At 41.3% G+C, this 21,710-nt stretch overlaps 1 protein-coding gene across 2 annotated transcripts in view; it reads right to left on the bottom strand.

Annotated features, from left to right (window-relative positions):
- degs2 (delta(4)-desaturase, sphingolipid 2) overlaps positions 1 to 13,131 on the bottom strand; it is a 39,020-nt gene extending 25,889 nt beyond the window's left edge. For both annotated transcript variants that reach the window (XR_005631306.1, XM_039741810.1), the window contains exon 1: positions 10,224 to 13,131. Coding sequence is in view for 1 of the 2 variants with exons in the window: in XM_039741810.1 (XP_039597744.1) it covers positions 10,224 to 10,305 (82 nt within the window). In the remaining variant the exon portion in view is untranslated. The remainder of the gene's footprint in view (positions 1 to 10,223) is intronic.
- Between the last annotated feature and the right edge of the window lie 8,579 nt (positions 13,132 to 21,710).

Raw genomic sequence — 21,710 nt, 5'->3', positions numbered from 1 at the left:
AAGGTTCAGCTTCTTCAGTCTCTCCTCATAGTTCACACCTCACTGTCCTATTCAACCTGGTCGCTCTGCTCTGGAAATTCTCTACAGCTGCTCTGTCCTTTTTGTAGTATGGAGACCAGATATGAACAGAAAACTCCAAGTGAGGCCTCATTGGCACATCATATGACTTAAGCAGAAGCTCCTTTGACTTGTACTCCACACATCAGGGAGCCATATAACCTAACATTCTATTAGCTGTCTTCATCATTTCTGCACACTGTCAGGATGTTGGAAGTGATGAGTTCATTATAACTCCCAGGTCCTTCTCATAAGGTGTATATTCGATACTCAGACCTCCCGTTGTGTATTCTAATCTAACATTTTTATTTCCTACATGTAATAATTTATATTTACTTACATTAAACAAAATGGGGACTTATTACAATGTGTATCATACAGACCAATTTCACTTCTGAATAATGATGTTAAGATACTCTCCAAAGTCCTAGCTAGAAGGATGGACAAAGTGCTGCCTTCGGTAATATCACAAGACCAAACTGGATTTATTAAAGGCAGACACTTAGCTTCCAATCTTCCACACCTGTATAATCTAATATATTCACCCACAAAGTCAAACACCCCGGAGATATTATTATCGTTGAATGCAGAAAAAGCATTTGATATGGTCAAATGGAACTACATTTTCACTACATTGGAGAAATTTGGGTTTGGCCCGAACATTTATGCATGGATCAAACTACTGTATACCAATTCAGAAGCTTCATTTTGTATTAACAACTTTAATTCAGACTACTTTAAACTAAAACGTGGTACCAGACAAGGATGCCCCTTGTCACCACTGCTTTTTGCAATTGCCATTGAGCCACTGGCAATTCACTGTCGAAATGCTTATGAGATAAAGGGGATTATCAGAGAAGGACTGGAACAAAAAAGTTTCTCTATATGTAGATGATATGGTACTGTATACAGTATATCAGACCCACAAAATACTGTGCCTGCAGTCTTAACAGCACTTACAGAATTTCAAAAGATCTCTGGTCTCAGAATCAGTTTGAATAAAAGTGTGCTCTTTCCAGTGAATTCTCAAACATACAATATTAGATTGGACACCTTCCCTTTTATCATTGCAGATCAGTTTAAATACCTAGGGGTAAATATCCCAAGTAAACATAAAGCTCTTTATATTTACTTACATTAAATGTCATCTGCCACAAATCGGCCCAAGCCTGTATGCCGTCCAAGTCCCTCTGTAACAATCTGGGTGATTCTGCATTATCCACTCTTCCACCTGGTGTTGTAGCATCTGAAAACTTAACCAGCTTTCTGATTCCACTCTTGTCCAGGTCATTTATGTATATCATAAAGAGCAGCGGCCCCAGCACCGACTCCTGCTAGACACCACTTTTGCCATCACCTAATTCTGATAAGGTTCCTTGGCCCATAACCCAACTGTTTATTGTGTTTAAGCCAATGTTGTTCCCACATACAGACCATGCCCTGAATTCCCACTTCTTTTAGTTTGATCATCAACCTTTCATGCAATACCTTATCAAAAGCCTTTTGAAAATCAAGATGAATAATATCACAAACTTTTGTTGCTTCCTCATAGAATTAAAGAATATTAGTGAAACACGACCTTCTTCGTCTCAACCCATGTTGACTGTTTGTTAACAGACCTGTTCTAGACATATGCTGCGCCATCTTTTCCTTAATAATTCCTTCCATTAGTTTACTTGTTAAGCTTACTGGCCTATAGTTACTGGAATCATTCCGATCACGCTTTATATACAATGGGATTATATTTGCTAGGTTCCAGTCTTTAGGAATTTCCTAGGTGTGCAGTGATATTCTAAAACTATGTGCTAAGAATTTATATATATTCCTGATAAAGTCCCTAAGCACTTAATGTTATCTGCTCCTGGTGATTTATTAAATTTCAGCCTGTTTAATTGTGGCAGCCCTTCTCCCTTTACAGTTTCCAAGCCTCTAAGTCCACTTTGGGGGAAATCTTTGGCTGCCCCTGACCCAAAAGCCATCGCCTTTCCTAGTGGGTTCTGCTGAAATGGCGTCTCTTTCATCAGCACTGGGGTGCGGTTGCCACACTTCCCTTGAAGATCTTGAATAAATGGCAGGCTGCTCGCTGCTGCTAATTACCGGTGAATGTAAGGGCTCTGCCTGTGTGACCTGGGAGCGCAACATCTTTGTCCAGGAACCTTTGCATAAAGGCGTGAGTCACACAAAAACAGGACTTCTTTCAAATTAGCTGCTATTCATGCGGGTGAAATATTAGAAGAGCTGGCAACAGGAGCTAATGAAAATGTGCATATTAAAAGAGACCACAAAGGCGAGCAAGATGAATAAATGAAAAAGCCGCAGTAAGACAAAACAATGGGTGCCGCTTGGGCAGAATGGAAACAGTCCTCATGCAGGGTGTGTGACTCATATGTCTGGGGTCTCGAACCCACATGGCCGAGTTCACCAAAAGTGGGCTCGACACTCGGTTGGCGCCAGAGGCACAGGCAGCTGGCAAAACAGCAAGGAACAGATTCATATTAGTCAGGGTGAGATAATACACTGAATCAAGGGGCGACTGTATATAAAATCAATGTTACATTGAGCAGTTTAAAAGATATTTTTCAAGTCAAAGTTATTCTTTATAAAAATGTAATATGTGTTATTTGCAATGCAAAGTTATGTTCTAAAGCCGAGCACTATCTATAAATTGAAATAAGTATGTTGTCTGCACTTGTGCTTTACAATGGAGGTTGTGTGGCATGGAGGAAAAGCTTAAAAATGTCCCAAATATGTTCATTTACAGCCAAGAAAGTTGTCGAGTATTGATCTGTGCCTTCTGTGTTTCCGACGCATGTTTGTGTCAACAAAAAGGATTTGGAAATAATCATCTTATTGCATTTTTTTGTGCTAAGGGTTTTCTATTCGCTTGTTTGAGTTCTCACATAAATACAGAAGTAAATAAAAAAAACAAAACAATCAAGTGGCCAGAGAAGTTTACTGTGATTTGGTCTTTCAAAAAGGAACCACACCCCAGTGGGGTCAAAGGTTGCTGCACTGGCTGAGCTATCGCACACAGCTTGGTCTTCTTTTAACCCTTAACTACTCGCACCATTTCTCATTTCATACGTACTCACGCGATGTACTTTATGCACCAGTGTAAAAATAGCTATTTATATGCACGCTGTGAGAATAGAATATAAAATACTGCACTAATTTTAAATTGTACATGTTTTTAAACATCATTTTATACCATATTATGGAACAGTATGACACAGTCTCGGACTATCTGAAAATAAACCTGAACGGACCCTTGAGCAAGGCTCTTACCCTGCAATTGCTCCATTCTGGGTATGACATTAATCTGCATCCAGCCCTGCAGGCAGGTCCTCCAACTTGTGGGGAAAACTCAGGAATTGGTGGCAGGATTGGCACTCCAGCCGCCGTAGGAGACCTCCCACTGTTCCATTGTGGTGCTGTGGTGTCACCCGTTGCGCGGCTGCTCTCTGATCTCAATCCAAGTGGTTTGCCATGTGGTGGGTGCGGCAGTGCACTGTAATCAGCACATGATCCCAACCTCCTCCTCCTCTTGTTTAGGTGCATGAAACACAGAAGCTAACCTCAGATTTGAAGTCTCTGCATGTTAAAAACCCCATAATCGATATGTAATTAGCCAGGAACCAGAATCTGCACGTGAAGCGGTGAGGAAGAAGATCAACGCCTCCAAGTCTCAGGTCAAGGTCCCAAATTAGGAATGGGTGGAGTGTCCTGTCCAAGTTGTGGATGAACTGCTGCCTCAAGTGGAGGAGTTTATGTACCTCAGGGTCTTGTTCACAACTAAGCGAAAAGGGGAAAGAGAGGAAGACTGGCAGAGCAGAGCAGCGTCAGCTGGCATGCAGACGTTGTACAGGTCAGTCATGACAGAGAAAGAGTTGAGGTGAAAGGCAGCGCTCTCGATTTACCGGTCGATCTGCGTACCTCTCCTCACCTTTGGGAAGTGACCGATGGAACTAGATGACAGATACATGTGGCAGAAATGAGCTTCCTTCGCAGGGTGTCTGGGCTCACCTTTGAAGATAGAGTGAGGAGCAGAGACATTCAGGAGGAGCTCAAAGTAGGCTCTGCAGTGGAAGTGAGTCAGGACGCCTTCTGGAAATCTCACTGGGGAGCTGTTTTGGTGAGGAGACCATAGGAGCAGACTCAGGAAAGGCTGGTAAGATTAGACCTCTAGGCTGTCCTGGGAACGTCTCAGTAACCCCGTTAGGAGTTGGAGGAGGTGGGGGTGAAGGTGGAGGACTGGGCAGCTCTGCATAGAGTGCTACCCCCGTGACCCGGACTGGAAGAAGTGATAGAATTGGATGTATGGAATTTGCATAATAAATGTTTTAAAAAATCAGAGATCATAACTTGAACCAGGCTGCCACTAAAGCCAACTGCACTTTAAATGGAAATAAATGTGCTGAGCATGTGAAGCATTAAATAAAATAAAGTTAATTTTAAGCAGTGGGACCTAATATGGGGAATATTTTGAACAAAATTAAATAAAATAAATACACAAATGCGATTGCAAATAAATAAAAACACAGATATATGTGAGCAGTACTAATTAAATGTGTCATGAAGTGTTTTTGTTGCTTATTTATTATGTATTTGTTCGGATCTTGTTGTATTTATTTCAGTGAAACCTCACACAGCATTAAGTATGCAAACTGTCGTTTTCACCCGTCAAGAGTCGAGCGGGTGGACTTTGGCAAGTGCTGTGTTTTCATTGGTGTCACGTCGCTAGTGAGGATGCTCACAGTCTGCCAGTGCTGATAAGCCACAGGATTCACAGGGCAAGCACAGCAGCTGCTCAGAGTTGTGACTGCGAGGGTCCAAGATGGACACGAGTGCAAGAAAAAGCTGCTCAGACCTACTGCAGGCACAGCAACTTTAATTCAAGAAGATCCGAATTCATCATCCTCTCAGGACTCTGCATCTCAGGAATGGGGTCTGCCTATAAATATAGCACTTGATGGTTATATCCTCCCCTCCCCTGAGTCTTATTTGATTTGATTTTTTGCTCAAATGAGAGTTGTTAAGGTATGTTAACGTTACTCTTGTTTATTGTCTGCTTTGTTTTTTGTACCTGTGCTATGTTTTAGCCAGGAGCTGCCCTCTGCCCTGTACATCCGGAGGGCCTTGGCAGCTCATTTCAAATGCACCAGGGATTTGGTGAGTGTTGTGATTTTACTGGGCTTTTCATTCAGTGGACTTTCGACTTTACCATTGGCTTGTGTAATGAGACGTGTTCACCTTGGACTGTCCCTGCTGGCAACTCCTTTTTACCTTGTGTGCTCCATGGAGCTTCAGGTACTTACCAGAGTATTTTTGTGATAACAAACCTTTAATTTTATAAAGATTCTAAATGGCCCCATTTGTGTCTAGCCTGTTTTTTTTTTTGGACAGGATTTCCCCCTCTAGTGGGCATTTTTGGAACTCTTGTACTTTGGGAATTTCGATCACAACACTGATGGCCAAAGACTTCAATGGAGTGAGTGTAGCTGCAGACCTCCAGAGCTCCACTCCTGAGGAGGAGTCAATCAAATTGCACGTGTCCTATGACGTTTTGTGTTCTTTTCTTTATATGTCAGTGATGTTACATGATACGTCGGGTCATTTGTATCTTTCTCAGCACAGCCGTTTTGAAGGTGTATCTCACGTTGTGGTAATTGCCTTAACTTCACTATTAGCACGTAGACTTATCTTGCCCAACTGGAAGAATCCTATCCCACCTCTTTTACGTCAGTGAGTAACTGATGTTATATACTATTTAAAATTGGAAAAAAATCAAATTCTCTCTTAGAGGATCTGTTAAAAACATTTTAAAAACTCAGCATGATCTAATCAATTATAGAATAAGCATTTATATTGGGGGAAAAGAATTCCCTCCCCACTTTTCTACTCTTAAAGTTTTACTTTTGTCTGTTGCCCTTCATCTTTTTCTCATGGGTGGGAGTTGAATTCAGTTTTTAGTTTTGTCAAGTTTGACTAGTTTGTATGGAATATTACTTGCATTTATTTAATTCAATAAAATTAAAATATTACAGTTGTGGGAGGGCTATCTGCCTCATGAATAATGACAACTATCGAATGGGCGTGTCTAGCAGTGGGCGTGTCACGTAGTACGACTGTCTCTCATGTAGCGTTACTGTCGGGCAGTGCTGTGGATTTCTCAGACTTTCCGCTGTGCGCATCAGGTGACATATATGTGCAATCCCATTGGCTATTCAGTGCGGCTCCTCAGTTGTAAATATTTACACACATTCTATTGACGATTCACCAATCAAAACACAGCACTCCCTGGAGCCCACCCTCTCATCTTCGACAGGTGAAGATGACAACCTTCATTTCAAGGCATATTAAAAATGTTGCATGCAGCGTCACTGACATAATCAAATGAAGAAATAATGAAATACAAAAAGACATAAGCATCAAAAAACATTTTTGATGCATTTAATTATTTATAATTGCTTTCATTTATTTGCTGTCACATGTGACAATACATTTATTTATTTGCCTATTTATTTTTATATTCCTCCACAACCTAGCAGTCAGGGTGCTGGACTAGAAACCACAACATTAGTCAGTCAATAAAGCCCACCTGCATCCCCCCTGTATATGGAAACAATTGTGCTGCAGTTGTTCAACTGCCTTGGGGTGGGGTTGGGTTCATTAAATAAAAACGCTCCATAAAACCAAGTTAATTTTAAGGGTGACCAGGCAGCCAGGCTTTGGGTTGAGTAAGTGACTACAGTGTGCCAACATCTGCAAATGGAAAGAATTGTAAATGTACTTGACAGGCTCTGTGGGGATGAGTTCACTAAATAAAGGTGCCATATAAAATAAAGTTAATTTTAAGCAGTGTGACCTGGAAAATAAGCCACCAAACCATAAACTACAGAGTTAGTTAGCGATTAATACCAGAATCTGTTCCTAAGTGAGACAAACTAAAGCAGACTTACAAAGCATCTTACGTTCACTACAGAAAGACACTATATAAAAAGGATGTTTAATAGCGGAGTGTATCACAGCAACATACAGCTTCTGTGATGGTACTTTAGGGGTTCAGGGGTTTGTGGTGGCCCCACTGCTTGACCAAGATCCAGTTCATTCAGGAAAGGGGTCTTTGCACATCAGATTGGTTCTTTGGGTTGTGAAAAATGTTCCTAATATGTGGACAAAACCCAAATCTTTGATGTATAGCAGGTGACCTACCAGAATACTAACAGATCAAGAAACTGAACACAGCCTGTGTCGTTGTCTTTTTAAGATCATGAATCCATTGGTATTTCACATCTATGCATGATTATTTATTGATCCTGTCACAGGTCTAAATAAATGAAGGCTCGTTCTGAAACTTTCATATGTTGATGGTTCTTCAGGGTACCAAAAATGGATCCTTTATGGCACCACTCTAAAGAACCACCATGGCACCTTTATTTGAGTGGAGGGCGTTTAATACAAGAATAATGTTGAGCCTTCAAGGACCAAGTGCTTATTAAATACCCACTAAATTTACTTAGCCTGTATCGATGTAAACGGCTCACTGGGGCGCTTTCCTTTTTTGATGAATGTCTTTGCAGCCAGTCGTTCGTATCAGCTAACCGTTTCCTAACAATTCATCACATCCATTTTCCTACCCGCTTTTCCAGTTCTGGGTTGCTTGGGCCGCAGCAGGTTGAAGGCAGGAACCAACTCGGACGGGGAGCCGGGCGGGCGCGCGCACGCATGCACACGTTTACTCACACTGTCCGCGCGCTTTAGTTTTCTGCTATGAGTTACGGTATTCGGAATAAATTCAGCGACACGCGAACAGAACAGGAAAACTCCACCCTGTGGATGGTCGGGTGAGCGTAAACTGATGCACAATATATAAAAATTCCAGCTAAGAAACTGATTGAGCAAGAATTGTACAACACTTTCAGAGTGTTACGTGGGTTATACAGTAAGTCTACAAAAGATTGGGTCTACCGATTCTTTCTATCCATTTTAACCCGCTGCCTGTTGATTGCAATGCAAATGATTACACAATGACGAGGAAAAATAAAAAATAACCCAACATCTCTCTAAAAGAATATTGCACAACTGGATAACAATGTGGCATCGATTTGTAGACCACTGCGTCCTCCATCTTTTAAAAATATTATGCGGATCTTTAAAGTGCTTTTTTTTTTTTAAAGTCCTACTATCTCAGAGCTCCACAGTCCAGGGTTCGCTCTACCCTCGTGGAGTCTCGCATGTTCTCCTGGTATGCACGTGTAATTTCTAGCGCCGCTCTCATTTTCCAGTTCTTCTATGTCACGTGCAGATTCGGTTGATTGGCAAATTAATTAATCAATGGCCATCTTTATCGTCCGTTTTCTTTACCTTGCGAGCCCCAGGTGTTACACCAGCGATACTCATGACGAAGGACGTGGCACGAGACGGTGCTGGACTTGACGCCACGCCACTCCCACACGACCAGTTGGGCACCTGACTGCGTGTCTGTGGGGTCTTCTACGTAATGGCAAAAATGAATCGAGCCTGTGATTAGCATTTACTAGTAACCAGTTGGCAGTTGTGTGTGTGCGCATCTTCTTAGAACTGAATTGTTTCGACTCTCTGGATTTGTTTACTGCATGGCGATTGAGAGCGAGTGAAGCTTCGGAAAACATTTTAGTGCGGCAGCATTTCTAATTCGAACGAATCACTCAGGGTGCCATATAAGATTTGTCTGTTAATATGAACACTTTCGAAGGTGACCGAATCTCTTTTTCTTGCACAACCTTTTCTGCACTGACTCATTAGCCTGTCGTGTCTGTGTGTTTGTATAAGGGCCGGATAACTCGACTTGGGTGTATACTTTGAAAAAATATTAATTAGCGCCAAACTCGATTTCATATGGCGTCATTATAAACCGTTTCATAAATACAACGCACCAACTAATTAAAACAATCTACTTGTTTGCATTATTATTTAGGGAAGTTTTTTTTTACATAGAGGATGGAAAGACAATGCACGTTCCAGTGCTCTTCTGTAAAGAGGCATTCACGGCGATAACAATCGCAGTCCACAAAACCCAACCACAAAGCAAAAAAGTACGTTTTTGTACGATACGCCTGCATATGATAAGCATGTCCGAAAATCAACCTGGTTAGGAATTTCTTTCTATATTAAACTTTAAAAAAAATGGCTTAAGTCAGTAAAACCGAACTTTTATTGAACTTGTTCGGCTGAGTGTGTTAATAAGGCGCTTAGGTGACTTGGGTTTCTCCAGAATATTTTCTTTTATGAAGGATGAATTGTACGTGGTAACTACATCAACCGATATAGCGATACTTTATGTAGCGCCTTTCACAGAACACATCGCCATAAAACATTTCACTCAAGAATACATTTCAAAACGAAAACAAAACCAAATTAGGTTCGTTTCCATGCTGTCTTTTTTCGTAACGCGAGTAGAAGAGACGCCCCTGGGGTGTTAATATAAACGCAATGGGTGTCTTTTTGCTGGCGCGAGCTTCTTTTCAAAATGCTGCTTTCGAGAAATTGACGACAATGTCATCTCACCGTACGTGCAAACTCGTCCCATGAAGGCTCCTAACTTGTGTCCAGATCCTTTGGTATTGGCTCCCGACACTCGTTACGACATAAAACGGTTTTCGAAAATGGATGGTCGGGTAAGCTGAAATGGCTCGCAAGTCTCCACGTCTTCATAGACATGACGCCGGATTGCTGCAGGTCGATCACGGAGACTGTGTAACTGTGTATGTCTCACCCAATGGAGTTTCGGAATGATTCGTAATTTTGCCCCCAAATCTATCTTTCCCTTCCAGTAGCACCGCTGGAGCGCTCCCTCCACGGAGCTAACGAATCGGCCTTCAGAACCTGGATATTAAATCTCAAGATGGTTAAGGCAGCACACCGCTCGCTCGGCCAGGAGGAATCTAAAGCTGTTCAGTGGGTCTTCGAAAATTCGCCAGAAATTCGCGGTACAACGCGTCCAAAGTGAAGCATTACGTTTTTAAACCATGTTAATAAGTAACAAGCTACGACTTTCAGAACGGCTAAGATTGAGGGTTCTAACCATATGCAGCATTACGGCTGGTGCCCTTATACGTGAACAGGTTCAAGTCCAGTCATATTTAAGCTACCCCTCCCACAAAAAACAGAACCAGCTGCCGCCTTACCTATGATTTCTTTCCTCCTGGAAGTGTGCGGTTGGTCAGTATAAACCCACTCAAAATCATTTCTCGCAGACTTACGACCCATTTTAAAATCCGTGATGATGACTGTCCTCGCTCAAACGTCTTCTTTCACCAGCTCCGAACTACACCGAGGGTCCGTCAAAAATGTAGCTGATTTGGTTCGGCAGCTCCCCAACGTGCGAGGTCTTCGTGTCTGTCTGTCAAACGTAAAGCGAACCTTCTAAACTTAGGCGCACTGGTTGTTGTTGGTTTTTTTCGTAATTGACCGTGTGCTTCACGGCACATACTCCTTTACCCGACGAGTGACCAGCTACCTTGCGCTCTCCGTGACAATGACACAGTGGAGCACTCGGCTCACCTGCACAGGTGTGGCAGGGCCCCTCCCACGAGCAGCTCCGCCCTCCCGCGCTGGGGCCTCAGATCTATTAGTTAAGTACATCGTAATGACACCGCGCCTACCGCTGAGGCTCCGTTGCTCTGCAATAAACTGTTTAGGAAAACCTATTCCACCTGTTGCCATCGGCAGGTGCACTATCGGCCGGGTGGGCAGCGACCCCCACACTCCCCGAACGCTTCCATATCCAAACTTTTACAAAGTGGTAATCAAGGAAAAAGTGACCACATTTCTAATTATAAAAGAAGGACAAATCAAGTAATGACACTAAAGCCGTGGATTCTCCGTTCCTTTTAACTTTCCAGTCTCCTGACTTCACTTTCTTTTTGTTCAACGGCCAGACCCAACTAGGACTTGTCCCACATCCCAGAAAAAAAACACAAAAAAAAAAACCAGATCACTCAAAACATGACTTCTCAGGAGTATTTACACGGAAATATTAATATCTATACTATAACGCGTACACAATAAGTCTTACTATTAAATCCAGTTATATTATCTAAAATACATTTCTTACATTTTCAATAACTATGCGTTTACCCAACAATTAGCATAAGCCACCCTCATTCAGCTTGTTCATAAGAAATGTAATGATTTACTTGAAAAGGAAGAACATAATAAACAAGAACGGTTGTGACAAATATCTGAAGTATTAAATTGAGTTCATTAATGTCAATGTTCGACTTCAGAACAGGTAAGCCACCTAAAGCTAAGCATGTTTGTACCTGGCAAGCACTTGCTTGGGAGGTCATCTAAGAAAAGCTTGGGTTGCTGCTGGAAGAAGTGTGGCGAGGTGGGCCATCAGTGGGTGCTAACCCTGTGGTCTCTGTGTGGATCCCAAAGCCCCAGTGACGAGGGCCCCTATGCACCAACTGGTCAGAAACATCCAGGTAACTGACACTTTATCTTGAAGGCCATTTCTATTGTGACATAATGCCGGACAGGTAGCAAGATGGCTGAGTGTTTAGCGCTGCTGCCTCATAACTTCAATGACTCGAGTTTGAGTCTCATCCTTATTACTATGTGAACTCTGCATATACACCCTTGGGTTCTGTATGGATCCTGATTTCCTTGTACATTTTAAACGTGTGTGATAGATTAGGGGGCTCCTTGAAGTGGAAAGGTTTCACTAAACAAGTCCCCCAACACACTTGGATGTTAATTCAGGGGGAAGCTCATTGCTTTCCTTTTGTTTTAACTTCAATAGCCATATTAATTGCCCTTTCTCTTTTATTCATTATACAGTATATGAAGAGACACTTATCCTTTGGTGTGTGTGGATACCAATGGCCCCATGGCAGTGACAGGGACACTGTGCTATTGTAAAACAGGCTCTGTCCTTCTGACAAGATGTAAAGCAGAGGTCCTAACTTTCTGTGTTCATAAAAGATCACTTGGGTATCTTTTCAAAAGAGTTGTGTGTTTCTCGATGTCCTGGCGAAATTGCCCACCATAGCCTGGTCATTCTGGCTCCTTAATCATCCCCATGTCCTTACTGGCTAACTTATCTCACCTCTTCACCACCTAACAGCTTGTGGTGTGATGAGCATATTGCCACATAAATGGCTTGCGGTGGTTGTTACAAATTGCTGGTTAAAGTGCTTCCCCACCATGTAAAGAGTTTGGAATATATTAGAAAAGCAGTATATGCATGTTATTTGTTATCGATTATTACTTCATCAGAACCCTCTGCTCATTCCGGGGGTTGTTTCTTTCTTTAAGTGCCAGTCTATAACAGATATGAACTTGAACCATCGGCCCACAAGGAAATCCAATTTTCTGTGCTGAACAACTGGCCATTCCTTCGTCACACTCACTCTCTGCTCACTACATATTTCTGCCAACCACAATGAAAGTAGAGAGGGAAGAGACAGGATAAGACTGAATACCTGTCCTTCTTCAGGGTGGATTGTGTCAAGCTGCTTGGAGATACTGCTTATGGAAAGCACATTTAATGCTGTGCCAGCTTCCTCCTGGAAAGGAGTCTAATTAGTAGAATTCACCATCATATGCCTGAGCCATTGTAGTTTCCCCTGATCCTGTTTTTGGATCATTTTCCTGCTGAAAAGTCAATTCTTGTGTCAGCACTCCTTTTTTTGAATTTCACATAAGCTCTGACAGGTGTTCTGGTCTCTATTGAAATAGCACCATAACCAGTTCAGAGAAAAGGTCATCCAAAATGCAATGCGTCCACTTGTTCAATGAGATATTTAGGTAATGTTTGATGGCGGGGCGGCAATGTGATCAATTATTAGTGCTGCTGCCTCACAGCTCCGAAATTGTTGCTGTCAATGTGGAATTTGCACATTCCTTGTGTCCTGCATCCCAAAGTCATAACTTATGTATGTGTGTATGAGGAGGTCCTGCAAAGGACTGACAGGACAGACCCCAGCCTCCTAAATCCATAATTAAATTAAGCAAGTCTGAGAATATACAGTGGTGTGAAAAACTATTTGCCCCCTTCCTGATTTCTTATTCTTTTGCATGTTTGTCACACAAAATGTTTCTGATCATCAAACACATTTAACCATTAGTCAAATATAACACAAGTAAACACAAAATGCAGTTTTTAAATGATGGTTTTTATTATTTAGGGAGAAAAAAAATCCAAACCTACATGGCCCTGTGTGAACAAGTAATTGCCCCCTTGTTAAAAAATAACCTAACTGTGGTGTATCACACCTGAGTTCAATTTCAGTTAAAAAAAAAACAAAAAAACAGAAAGACTATATACAAAAACAAGACTATATGAGCAATAGTTGCATAGTGAATACAGAAAGTTTAAAAGACGTGCAATATGTAATTTCTAATTAATTTTTATCTTTCCACTTTCTCACCTGGGCTGCATCAGGAGTGGGCAGGAGGAGGAGTACAGGAAGCTAATCAAGGACTTTGTTAAATGGTGTGACACAAACCAATTACACCTGAACACCAGCAAAACCAAGGAACCGGTGGTGGATTTTAGGAGGCCCAGGCCCCTCATGGACCCCGTGATCATCAGAGGTGACTGGGCAGAGGGTACAGACCTATAAATACCTGGGAGTGCAGCTGGATGATAAATTGGACTGGTCTGCCAATACTGATGCTCTGTGCAAGAGAGGACAGAGCCGACTATACTTCCTTAGAAGGTTGGCGTCCTTCAACATCTGTTCTATCAGACAGTTGTGGCGAGCGCCCTCTTCTATGTGGTGGTGTGCTGGGAGGCAGCATAAAGAAGAGGGACGCCTCACGTCTGGACAAACTGATGAGGAAGGCAGGCTCTATTGTAGGCACGGAGATGGACAGTTTGACATCCGTGGCAGAGCGACGGGCGCTGAGCAGGCACGTGTCAATCATGGAGAATCCACCGCATCCACTGAACAGGATCATCTCCAGACAGAGGAGCAGCTTCAGCGACAGACTGCTGTCACCGTCCTGCTCCACTGACAGACTGAGGAGATCGTTCCTCCACCACACTATGCGACTCTTCAACTCCACCCGGGATTGGGTAAACGTTAACATTATTGTCTGTTTTTACTTGCATTTTTATTACTCTTTAATTTAATATTGTTTTTTGTATCAGTATGCTGCTGCTGCCGGATTATGTGAATTTCCCCTTGGGGATTAATAAAGTATCAATCAATCTATCTATCTAAGCTAGTTATGTACCAATACAAGAAGGTCAAACAGTTCTTCAATACAGATTGCTGAACGATTATTTTGTTACATCCATTCTTGCAAAAGTTCCAATGTTTTACATGGCTACATTACCACCTTCAAAAGATTTACGTTTCTTACCGTTGTTAATACACACAAATATATTCACTCTCCACAATTCCAGGCAGGGCAGAAACTAGTACAAAACAGAAAAAAGAAGGCCAAAATGATGCAAACCCAGCTTTTCTGAACTATGTAACACTGTCGAAAAGTCATAAAAAAACATTGCAGATGAAAAGCTGCTAAACTTCAAATGAAGAGATACCAGACATTGAAGTACCAGCTGGGCTGCTGCTGCTGCTGCCTGTGTGAGAAATCCCAGTTATTACAAGTATAAAGAAATATTCAGCCATCATAACTCTGTGATGCACAACTCATCAGAGCCAACAATACTTCTGTATTGATTGCTGTTTCTTAAATCATAAGAGAAAGTAGGGTGAAATGATGCCTTTTATTGCCTGACTAAATAGATTACAAATGCAAGCTTTCGAGGCAGCGAAGGCTCCTTCATCAGGCGAGGTGCGACCATAGGTGATACTTGGCCACCGATATTATTATGCGCTTTCCCAACTTTGAGTGAGCCTTGTATGATTTTCATCCAGTTTAACCACATGCATTGTTACATAATGCGGTTTCATGGCATATACTAATGTATCAGCACTTATTTCATGAATTGCACATTGCAATCATTCACCGATTTGTATTTTTATCTCACATTTAATTGAGGTAACCAGTTCTGCTTGGCTGCGCTACACTGAACTAAGTTTATACTTTTTCTTCAAGAGCCAGAGATCACTGCCATTATCGATGGAATTTTATTATACTTGAACACAAAGCAAATCCGGCACATTCGCCTCCCTAAACATGACATTTTCCAGATTGCTTCCTCCATAAAAAATAAAACAATTTTATTCACCCCTCTCTCTAGCCTGAAGCAGTTTCTCCCACGTTAATGCGTCTGCCATACCAATAACAGGCCTTTGACTCTGCCTCAGCCACTACTGGTTGCTATGTTGTGCCCAGTGCTGCTGGGACAGGGTCTGACCCTTAACAGGATTAATTTCGTAAAAAAAGATAGACATGAATTGTTTACTTGCATTTCCTCCATGCATTTCAGACCTTCTGAAGTCTTAAATGATGTGTCTCAATTTGGAGGCCATTAATCTCATTTTCAGCTGCTTCTCTTTAGCTTTGGTAGCACTCCTCATACACAGCATTCTCTCTCAATGTCCCTCTGGCTCCACGTACCCTTACCTCTAAAAACAAAAACTAATTTGAATTACAACCACACACTGCCCATCATCCATCAGTTCTGCAAACATTGCTTTGAATTGCTCGGATGTTAGAAGATCTGACCCGGTTTACTTCCAGAGAGCAGCACTGAACTGTTTATAACCTACCCTGGTCATCTTCCGATTGCCATTGCTGAGAACATCAAGTGTGATACTCTGACATGACCCAAAAGAGGTGAAACATTTGTGATAACAGCTGCACACTCCACCTTGAAGTTTCATAAAAGTCTGGAAACTTCCTTCACGTTTAAATTTAACCTCTAGTGCTGACAAGACTGATGCTTGCAGAATGGGATTTTCAGCTTATCTCCATTTTGCCAATAATACAAGAACCCACAGGCATCCTTATTAATTTAAATGATATGTTAAATACATTTTTATAGATTCATTTTGTCACAGTACCTATGGTTTAAAGGAGTAGTACTCAAGCTCAGTCCTGGAGACCCCTTGTGGCTGCAGGTGTTTGTGCCTCCCAGTTAACTAACTCCCAGAGTCATTTAAAATCCAATGCTGATCTTTGTTTTCCTCTTTTCTTATTCTACATTCAAAAAATCCAGCAGTGTGATTTTTATAAGACATCTAGAAATATTTGTATTTTTGCTTTGGCTTTAAATGCTTAACTTCTTTTGTTGGTTTCCTATTAATTTGCCATTTTTTTCTGTGTAGTTTGCTCCTTTACCTGTATCCAAATAATAACAATTAACAATGAGCAGAGAAGACAACACTCAGTGCTTTAAGGCTGCAACTATTTCAGCATCAGACCCACTAACCTGCTCAATAGCAAATAGTGAATTAAATAACCAGAACACCGGGGATACCAGAAGGACAGCCATGATGCTGATGATGATAAAAGAAAACACACAGAATTATCCCAACATACATAAATCTTAGTACACTCTTACCAGACTTAGTTTTGTAATTTCAAAATTACAAAACTAATTGGTCTAGGCTTCAAATTAAAAACAGAAGTGGGATGGAAAGAAAAACCTGAAACTACATGGGGTCTCCAGGACTGAGTCTGAGAACCACTGGCATAAAGAAGTGAAACAGTGAGCAGCGTTGGCTGCCAGCAGCAGGCGTCTGGGTTTACCACTGAGCCTGGTCAATGTATGCACTGGTTTTTCTATCCAAATGGAGTTGTTCAGGGTCGGGGATGCTTGCTTAGAAAGAGTGTCTTATTTGGGCCCCTAGTTGGCTCAGATTGGGTGGGTGCTGGTGTGAGCATTAACATGTCCATGCAAGGGTTGGTCCTACCTTGCACCTGCTGCTGCTGGGCCAGACTTGAGCACCTGCAAAACTGTAACTAGATTAGGAGGGTTTGAAAATGGATGGCTGAATGAATGCATTCATTCATGCATGACTTGACAGTTCTATAATTCTCTAATGTATGTATTCATGTATTGTACTTTTTAGGAATGAATCATCCACTAAAAAGAATATATTTTATTCCTTTTCTTATGTAGCCTGCCCCTGGGTCACATCATTTGTTGACATGAACCAAAATACATTTTATTCATTGCTGTGTCATGACCACTCCACAATGCATCTAAAATGTAGACAAACAGAGCAGCCGCCATTTTACTTATCAGGTTGAAAAAAATCATGTAGATGTATTTCTTCTTTGTGTCTAAATAAAGTTTATTCCCCCCTCCACCACAAGCTGAAAAGTTTTTCGTGGTAGACATGAACAAATTACAGTTGAGTCAATGTAAGGACCTTTACTGTCAAGGTGAGCTCCAGTAAAGGATATAAGGAGTTGGAAAGATATTAAACTTAAAAACATGTATCACTTTTGAAAAATAAAAGCTTTTTCCATTTTTCATCCACCCAAAGCATAAGGTCATAAATAGTAAGCAGTAATAGTAATTATCACAATGCCAGGACCAATCCTGAACAAGAATCCCAGTTCATCATAGGCCTTTCTTATGTAAACACTGACACTAACTTCAGGTTCTGATCAACCTCATAGTGTGTCGATCTACTATGAGAGGACAAAGGTGACCCTACAGGAAACCTAGCAGAACAAGGGAAGAACACTGGGATCCAATGGGTATGAATGAGGAAATACTCCAAATAAGAAATCGGAAGTGACAAACCTTGTTACTAATATTATTCACTGAAATAAACTTTCTAAATATTCACATATCAGCTCAGTATTTATCAAGTTAAGTAGTAATGGTCATGTCACATTTTGAGACCTTTCCAGAGATTTTCAATTGTAGCCTTCATTTACATAATCGTCGGGAGTTGGAAGCAGTTGGTGCCTAATGTCACCTAATGTGACATGTGGGATGTACAAGAACTAGTACCTGACTCGTCTGATTTTGTCTTTAGGCACAGGGGTGAGCTCAGTGTGTACGACAGCAGGCAACCACTGAATGCTCATCCAGAAGAAGTACAATACATACAGGGAGTGCAGAATTATTAGGCAAGTTGTATTTTTGAGGATTAATTTTAATATGGAACAAACACAGTGCTATCAGTCAATCCAAAATGTTAATAAACCTGAAACCTGAATGTTTCACAACGGAAATGTGAGTGTGAACATCATCAGGGGAATACATATGTGCACACAATTATTAGGCAACTATTAGTGTGCAGATTTATTATGCAACTAAAGGAAAAATGAAAATTTTCCCATCTCACTTGTTTATTTTCATCTGTTATAGTGAGAATAATAAACAAACACCTCAAAATTTACAAATAAACATCTCTGACATTTTAAAAAAAATAAACCAATCAATCAATGACCAATATAGCCACCCTTCTTTCCAATAACAGTCATAAGCCTTTCCATTCATGGAGTCTGTCAGTTTCTTGATCTGTTGACGATCAGCTTTTTGTGGAGCAGTGACTACAGCCTCCCAGAGACTCTTCAGAGAGGTGTATTGTTTTTCTCCCCCGTAAATCTAGCGTTTAAGAAGTGCCCACAAGTTCTCGATAGGGTTTAGGTCAGATGAGGAAGGGGGGCCATGTCATTATTCCTTCATCTTTAAGGCCTTTACTGGCTGGCCACGCAGTGGAGAACTTCGATGCAAGTGATGGAGCATTGGCCTGCATAAAAATCATGGTCTTTTTCCTGTATCACTGTTTGAAGAAAGTGTCTTCAAAAACTGGCAGTAGGTTTGGGAGTTGATTTTGAGTTCATCTTCAATGCAAAAGGTCCAACTAGCTCATCTTTAAAAATACCAGCTCATACCAGTACCCCACCTCCACGTTGGAGTGGAGCTCTGTGCCCATTACTGATCCACAGGTCCATCCATCTGGTCCATCAAGAGTCACTCTCATCTCATCGGTCCATAAAACCTTTGAAAAAAATCTGTCTTCAGATATTTCTTGGCCCAGTTTTGACGTTTCAACTTATGTTTCTTGTTCAGTGGTGGTTGGGTTTCAGCCCTCCTTACCTTGGCCATGTCTTTGAGCACTGAACACCTTGTACTTCTGGGCACTCCAGGTAGGTTGCAGCTCTGGAATATGAAAGTACTGGAGGATAATGGGTTCCTGGTAGCTTCACGTTTGATTCTTCTCAAATCTTTGGCAGCTAATTTGCGTCTTGTGTTCTCAACACGTTTCTTGCGACCCTGTTGACTATTTGCAACAAAATGTTTGATGGTTCTGTGATCACACACCAATATCTTAGCAATTCCAAAAGTGCTGCATCCCTCTGAAAGACTTTTTACAATTTTTGACTTTTCAGAGTCAGTTAAATCTCTTTTTGGCCCATTTTGCCTGAGGAAAACTAGCTGCCTAATAATTCTGCACACCTTGATATAGGGTGTTGATCTCCTTAGGCCACACCCTCCCTCATTACACAAATACACATCACCTGACGTGCTTAAATCCAATAAGCATTCAAGTTAATACAGCTTGGAGTTGGAATATACGCATAAAAAATGATGATATGGTCAAAATACTCACTTGCCTAATAATTGTGCACACAGTGTATGCTGAGATGAGAAATAAGGAATATGGCATTTTGGACCACATAAACAGAACAGAAGGATAAGCTTGCCTATCTGATGTTGTGTTTTACGTACCACAACAGAGTTTAAAAAAAAAAAAAGTACTGAACTTAATACTGGTTAACCCTTAGATATATAAGGCAAGCACGACTGTGCGGGTTGTTCGGCAACCAATTGAACATGTGACATGCTTAGCGATCTTCACTTTTAATTGCCATGGTCCAGCAAGTACAGTAGATTAGAAACAGCAGTTGGCAAGTCAGATGGATGTTGTGTAATGTGACAACGGCTTTAAATGTAATAATGTAAACAAAACTAATCAAGATTCTTCATTAAAGCGAATGATTATCTCAATTACAGTCAACGGTTATTATTTATAGAGCCTTTCTGACATCCACCCAAAACAACAAATTATATATATGATACAATACCTGCCAAAAAATACACACACACATTATATATTATATATATATATATATATATACATATACACACACACATAAATATATACATACACACACATATATACTCAGCGAAAAAAGCAACGTCCCTTTTCCAGGACTGTGTATTTCAACAATAATGTTTTAAAAATCCAAATAACTTTCCAGATCGTCATTGTAAAGGGTTTAAACAATGTTTTCCATGCATGTTCAATTAACCATAATCAATTAATTAACATGCACTTGTGGAATGGTCGTTAAGACCTTAACAGCTTACAGAAAGTAGGCATTTAAGGTCACAGTTCTAAAAACGCAGGACACTAAAGAGACTTGTCTACCGACTGTGAAAAACACCCAAAGAAAGATGCCCAGGGTCCCTGCTCATCTGCGTGAACGTGCATTAGGCATGCTGCAGGGAGGCATGAGGACTGCTGATGTGGCTAGGGCAATAAATTGCCATGTCCGCACTGTGAGACGCCTAAGACAGCGCTACAGGGAGACGGTAAGGACAGCTGATCATCCTCGCAGTGGAAGAGCCCGGATCTCAATCCCATTGAGCACGTCTGGGACCTGTTGGATCGCAGGGTGAGGGCTAGGGCCATTCCCCCCAGAAATGTCCAGGAACTTGCAGGTGCCTTGGTGGAAGAGTGGGGTAACATCTCGCAGCAGGAACTGATAAATCTGTTCCATACACACACACATATATATATATGTATATATATATATACATACACACACATACCCATAGTTTACTGTCAAATAACGCAAAGAGCACACGACACGTGTTTCGCCCTCATTTAGGTTCATCAGGCGTACGCACTCTACTGCTCCCCTCTCGGGGATCGAACCTCGGACGTCAGCGAAGCCCCTTTACGCTGCGCCACGTTTGTTTGACGGCCTGTAGGTCCGGAGTACTGTAATTTCATTCATTGCATTCGTAGTCCGAGTCCCAACCTGACTTGTGTGGGTGATTACCTACCAGGTAACGCTTGTGGTTGGTCTGCCATTCGGCAAACATCCGCCACAGTGCTCTTTTCATTTGCGAGAAGCAGATCATGGAATGCTGCATAGTACAGTCAAATAACCTTACAGACGAACCACCACTGATGACTGTGTAACTGTGCAATGACATTACACAAGTTTTACTGAATCAAAAAAGTATAGAACAAGGCGCAAGTAAACAAACACACCATTCCTCAAAAAAGTGGCATTGAATGCCAAACACATTTATATTGGCACACACACACACTGAATAATTTCATTACACAACATTATTTTAGTACTGTTAAATGGGCGAGTATACATTTTCCTTGAGTGCTCGAGTCCCGTCCAGGGTTGGTTCTTGCTTCGTACCTACAAGATTCGGTTAACTGCAGCCTTTAAGACACTGGATCAAACAGTACACGGCTGTTCACTTGCTACAAGCCTACCCCACTATAAAATATCTGATCAAGCCAAACTAAACGAATAATGAGGCGTGTTGAGGCTTTCCCAAAATGCACCGGCACAAAACGACTGATAGCGGAACGTATTTGACAAATGCAAAAATCTCCTCATTGTCTTTTCAACGGAGATGAGAAAAATAAATTGCGATTTTGCAATTCTGGTTTCTGTGACACAGTTCAAGAGTTAATTTGTGGATTAGAATTGTGTATTTAGGCTGCTGTGTAAATTGTTTTAAGTAA

This window comes from Polypterus senegalus, chromosome 18 (assembly GCF_016835505.1).
Source record: "Polypterus senegalus isolate Bchr_013 chromosome 18, ASM1683550v1, whole genome shotgun sequence".
NCBI lineage: Eukaryota > Metazoa > Chordata > Cladistia > Polypteriformes > Polypteridae > Polypterus > Polypterus senegalus.
The sequence above is the reverse complement of the archived record's forward strand: the minus strand, read 5'-3'. Positions and strand labels throughout refer to the sequence as shown.